The sequence below is a fragment of the Sinocyclocheilus anshuiensis genome, unplaced genomic scaffold (assembly GCF_001515605.1).
Source record: "Sinocyclocheilus anshuiensis isolate Anshui unplaced genomic scaffold, SAMN03320099.WGS_v1.1 scaffold292, whole genome shotgun sequence".
Taxonomy (NCBI): Eukaryota; Metazoa; Chordata; class Actinopteri; order Cypriniformes; family Cyprinidae; genus Sinocyclocheilus; species Sinocyclocheilus anshuiensis.
The window spans coordinates 500,806-506,805 of NW_015555757.1; the positions used below are offsets into that span (position 1 = coordinate 500,806).

The window sequence follows — 6,000 nt, forward strand, 5'->3', positions numbered from 1 at the left end:
AGAAATAAACGAACAGATAAATAAATATTTATGGAAACACCTGAGGTATTGATGCAAAATTCCGAGGAAAAAAAACTGACTTATAAATATGTGGTTTAGAACTGCAAAGTTGTGAGTATGCAAAAAAGGGGTTTACACTGCTTTAGATACTAACTTGCCCTCAGAGCTATAACTGTTCATGCTGCCATCAGTGGACTCTCGGCTGGCTTGGCGAGCCATGACGTTGCGGGGATACTCCACTGCCATTCCCGTCTCCTGACTGCGCTGGATCTGACTGGATCCCTTTGCTTTCTTGTTGGCTGCTTCTGTGGATGGAAAAAAAAAAAAACAGTATTACCATTCACAGGGCTTTCATAACGGGGGCAAGGGAAAGAATCTGCGAGACCTACAAAACAGAAGCTTAAACTAAAAATATTAGTTCGGTCAAAAGGTTAAAATAATTAATCATCATAATTAAGATAATTGTGTTATTTTGTCTTGGGGATTTGAATGATTTCTAGATCAGTACAATGCCACTATAAATAGATAAAGTAGGATTCTATTGAAATATTGCAGGTCTAATACAAAAAATAAATAAATAAAAGGACATATTTGCTTTGATTTTTGCAAGGTTTTATATTCACGTGTGTGTGTGTGTGTGTGTGTGTGCCTGGGTGTTTAAATTTGTGTGCTATTCTTACAGCTGTCACTCAGGAGAAAATATTGCGATCTAAGATGAAGTTCTTCGCCCCTGATGAGTGTAACATCTCCTGCTGGACGTCATGGGGCACCATCCGTACTATTTATGGCCTTTTGATGGATTACAGATCCTTTGAAAATGTCAACCATGGAGGTGGCTCACAGAGGCACTGTCATGCCAGTTGTTTTGAGTAAAAATGTAGCAGAGAGATTTATCTTTTCACTCATCATGCTCTCTTTCATCAGGCCACCATCAGTGGCTTATTCTGACAAAACTTACAGAAAAAAATGCCCAGGGATTCTCATTAAAAGACGTGCATGGCTCTGATATTATTTGAGGAAACAGAAAAATACTGTCAGAGCACTAATCTACGGAATACAATACATTAAGATCATCTGTATGTTGAGGTTCACTGTTAAGATGGTATCGACAAAACAGCGTTGACTATTAAAAAATGTTTAATGGATAACGTTTTAAAACAGTAAGTAATCCTGGTAACATTTTATAAAAAGGTTCAATTTGTTAACATCAATTAATGCATTAGGTAAAATGAACTACCTACAACCAACTATCAATAACAACATTTTTTACAGCATTTATTAATCTAGGTTCATGATAATTCATTCACTACGATTCACCATTTTCAGGGTAAGATTTTTTTTTTAAACAGCATTCAAATAAATCCTGAAAAGAATCTATTCATCAAAGAATCTTGAAAAACGTCCACAAAAATAATAATGTAATTTTTTTTATTAAAAATAATTTTTCATCCATTAAGAATATTGAGCAGCACAACCATTTTTAATATTGATAATAAGAAAATTCAGCTTTGCCATGAAAGGAATAAATTATGTTTTAATATCAAATAAATGTAGCCTTGGAGAGTGTAAAAAAAATCGAAACAAAAAAAAAAAAAAAAAAAAATCGAAAAAAAAATTCTGACCAACATTAAAACTTTTATCCCTTTGCTTTCTTGTTGGCTGCTTCTGTGGATGGAAAAAAAAAAAAACAGTATTACCATTCACAGGGCTTTCATAACGGGGGCAAGGGAAAGAATCTGCAAGACCTACAAAACAGAAGCTTAAACTAAAAATATTAGTTCGGTCAAAAGGTTAAAATAATTAATCATCATAATTAAGATAATTGTGTTATTTTGTCTTGGGGATTTGAATGATTTCTAGATCAGTACAATGCCACTATAAATAGATAAAGTAGGATTCTATTGAAATATTGCAGGTCTAATACAAAAAATAAATAAATAAAAGGACATATTTGCTTTGATTTTTGCAAGGTTTTATATTCACGTGTGTGTGTGTGTGTGTGTGTGTGCCTGGGTGTTTAAATTTGTGTGCTATTCTTACAGCTGTCACTCAGGAGAAAATATTGCGATCTAAGATGAAGTTCTTCGCCCCTGATGAGTGTAACATCTCCTGCTTCGAAACAAAAAAAAAAAAAAATCGAAAAAAAAATTCTGACCAACATTAAAACTTTTGATTGGTAGAGTAAATATACTGTTAATTCCTGTTTATGCATTACATTAACTATGTTAATTTATACAATTTAAAAATGTATTAGTATACACATAAATTACCATGAACTAAAATTAGTAAATGCTTTAAAAGAATTGTTTGTTGTTTTTTCATAATACCTAATGTATTAAATCATGTATACAGATTTAGAAAGTGTTCTGGCAATCATATTTTTAGTTTTGGCTATGGTTGTGAATGGATGAGACTGGTGCAGTGGGCAGAGTGTGGAACAGCTGTTATAGAGCAGCGGAGCTCTTTAAAATGCTGATTTATTGCAGTTTTGCAACTCTTTTCTGATTTATCATCTGATGGGCCTTTTAAGATATTATCCAAGCGCTTGGCAGACAGTGGTGCCAAAAAAACTTCTTTTGCCATCCTTTTTGAATTTGTTTCTTTTTTCAGTAGTCCATTTATTAAACTATAAACAGACTGCTTAAAATATGAGATTTTAGAGGATATCAGATCCAACTTCAAAGGCATTTATCTACATTACATCTGATAGAAATTCAGGGTTGATCTGCACCTGACACAATGAACGTCTGCCAATGCTAACATGCTGCCATTCATATTTCCAGCCTGAGGTTTCAGCTCCCACACTTTAACAGAGACTGAAGACACATGCTACTTTAAGAGGTGAAACAGGGTAGAGAGAGACCTGATACACAGATCCATCAGACAAAGGTGACCCCGGAAAAAGAGGAGACACTGATAAGAGATAGCAATCTAAGTAAAGCAGGAAGACTGAAAAAAAGATGTCCAACAGTCTTGGCAAATGGTCTGAACTGATGGAAAGGATGGTTTTAAAGAAATTGCTCCTTAAAATTTGTCAGTCTTTATTTTGGAGACAATTCCCTACCGCTTTTGGCCCTGATGACACTAATGTCATTCAACTGAATATCTTTTCATTGTTACTCAAGATATAAAGCATTTCTGGTCATAATAACTGCTGATTTTAGCTTCTTCACCAGTAGAGGGCACCTCAGGCTACATTAACTGAGCCCATGAAACTTATCTGTGTCCTGTATCGCTTCTCTGCTTTTTAAAAGAGTATAAAAGTTATATTTAAAACTGAATTCTTGTAAGGTGTACACCACCACTGTCCACATGTGACTTTAACAGACAGTGATATCCAAAGACAAAAGTCCTCGTCAAAGGCCCTATATGGTATGTGAAGCAGCGAGCAGCATGTCTTGTATTTTAATATTTATGTTGTTAGGTACAATACCTGATCTATACCCCCGTCCAAGCTATATTCCATTGTTGCATAGAAATCTGAGCTTTTAACTGTAAAAAAAAAAAAAAAAAAACACACACACACACACACACACACACACACACAAAGGAAGTGACAAGGTGCAAGTATACGATTGGCTGGAAGTGTCTCACCTGTCTGACTGAGCTGAGAGGTGCTCCTGCTGCGGCGAGAGGGAATGCCAACGATGGCGACTACACGTGCGCTAAGGCTGGATCTGCGCTTTTTCCCTCCTGCTCCCAGTGTTCCCAGAGCGGTGTCTGACTGACTGCCGTCCGTACGCTCCAGAGTGTAGATTTCCCCACTAACACTTGTACTCTTCAGCATGGTGCGGCTGGATGGATGAATATGACGGCTGGTGTTGGGAGAAAACATAGCAAAGACTCTCAGTAACCCAAATGGAAAATGACTATTCTGACGTTAATACGACCTTCTGCACTTGATTATTGTGTGTGCTCTTTCTGCTTTTTTTCCACTTCCCTCAAAATGAGTTTACCGAAAATCTAAGAATGATGCTATCATGGAAAAGACCGAGACTGAGAATCATTTAAAGGGATAATGGGAAACAGATTTTTTTTCTTTGCCATTTTGATATAAAAGAGGATACTCTGATGAATAGACAATTCAAAATAACAGAATTTATTTGAAATAATAAAGACATTTCATATATTATTAAAAAAAAATGTGTCAAATTTTCATTAAATTTAATCCATTCTTGACTCCATAATAATCTGACCCTAAACTTATTAACAGAAGTTTATATGTACTCCACGTTCACAATGCAAATGTATGTAAATTAACCACTGTTACGTTGACATTAACTATTGACCACCATGTTTATAAATAAACAGGTGGAGGCACTATACAGATAAATCTGTGGTTTTATAACTCTATAGATTACATCAATTGTTATTGACCCTCATTACCACCAATATGCTCTCTAACATTCCCAGCAGAATTCAAGAAATGTTTCAACAGATTTTGATTTTACCAATGTACAATAAAGTCCCAACAAAGAGAAAACAAACAACATGAATGCATGACATTTAATACATGACATCACAAACAGAGTGTCAAAATACTATAAAAATTCACAGATAATGCAACAGTCCAGTGTGACGCTACACCATGCATCTCACCTAAAGTGACCCCTGGGTCGTTCTGATTGAATGGACATGTAGCTGGTGCTACTGATCCGCGAGGCACTGCTGGCGCGAGAGATGGCTGACACGTCACTGACATCACTGTCTGAGGACTTGTGGGACACATTGTCACAGCTCCTTCGCTGCTCCTTATAAAGCTGGTAGAATGAAATACACAAAAAATGAAAGCACACATAAGTTCTGAGCATTCTAGATTTTTAAAAACAGTTGGGATGGGACTATACGCTACCGCTCAAAAGGTTTGGGGTCAGTGCGATTTTATAGGTTACTTTTTAGCAATACTCTTATTCAGCAAGGATCCATTAAATTGATCAAAAGTGACAATAAATACATTTATGTTATAAAAGATTTATATTTAAAATAAACGCTGCTCTTCTGAACTTTATATTCATCAGTAATGATGCTGAAAATTCAGCTTTGCCATCACAGGAATAGATTACAGTTTAAAATATATTACAATTAGAAAACAATTATTTGAAATTGTAATATTTCACAATAACATTACAGTTTTTACTGTATTTTTGATCAAATGAATGCAGCCTTGTTGAGCTTACGACACTTCTCTCAAAAAAAATTAAATAAATAAAAATCTATTTTAATCTATCTATTGTATTGTAAAACGGCACTCACCTCTCGTTTATTCTTGAGCGTACTCTCCAGATCCTGGCTGGTACTGGATGGAGCTGGTGTTCGGAAGGTATGTACTTTCATTTGCCGCGTTCGCTCCTCTGAAGCAAGAGCTAATACATACATGATACACAACAATATGATGCTCATCATTTCATATTTTGCAGATTTACTCAAAGAACATTTGGAAAACTAACCAGTACAAGTCAGCAGACAACGACAGTACCTTGCTCTACACTGCTGCTTTTGGCGGGGACTTGGGGAAGCTGTCTGACCTTGCGTGTCGAAGAATTGGTGGCTGTTGATGAGGAGAATGCAGGGCTGGTGTGCGGCTGCACCCTGATGGAGGAGACAAAATGAGAGAGAGAGAAAGAAACAAAAAGAGCGATGGAAACTTTAGCTTATGATTTTATTTAGTACAAAGGTGGTCAATATCATCAACCAGTGTGGACCAAAATGCAGCAAGAAGTAGTACACATTTTCACTAAAAGGCCACCAAATCTTGATCGGACCCATGTCTGCATGATCAGGACACATTATTACTCACATCAGATTACGTATTATTGCTAAGAGTCATTAGGAAAGCAAAACAAGTACAAGAGTGGAGGGTGTGAAACCAATGGAAAAAAACAGTGGTAAACTGTGAAAGAGCGGCAAACACAGAAAGCTGTGGGTAGATAATGAGGACAGGTGGATTTTCAGTAAGAAAAGTGGCAACCACACAAAACATTTGAGAAAAGAGCAAAATCA

General features: G+C 36.1%; 1 protein-coding gene across 4 annotated transcripts in view; it reads right to left on the reverse strand.

Annotated features, from left to right (window-relative positions):
• Window positions 1-6,000, reverse strand: part of LOC107673904 (regulating synaptic membrane exocytosis protein 1-like) — a 73,601-nt gene that overhangs the window by 5,322 nt on the left and 62,279 nt on the right. For all 4 annotated transcript variants that reach the window (XM_016467718.1, XM_016467721.1, XM_016467720.1 and 1 more), the window contains 5 exons: window positions 5,477-5,589; window positions 5,254-5,363; window positions 4,600-4,760; window positions 3,595-3,815; window positions 155-305 (listed from right to left, as the gene is read on the reverse strand). In XM_016467718.1, coding sequence (XP_016323204.1) covers window positions 155-305; window positions 3,595-3,815; window positions 4,600-4,760; window positions 5,254-5,363; window positions 5,477-5,589 — 756 coding nt within the window. The remainder of the gene's footprint in view (window positions 1-154; window positions 306-3,594; window positions 3,816-4,599; window positions 4,761-5,253; window positions 5,364-5,476; window positions 5,590-6,000) is intronic.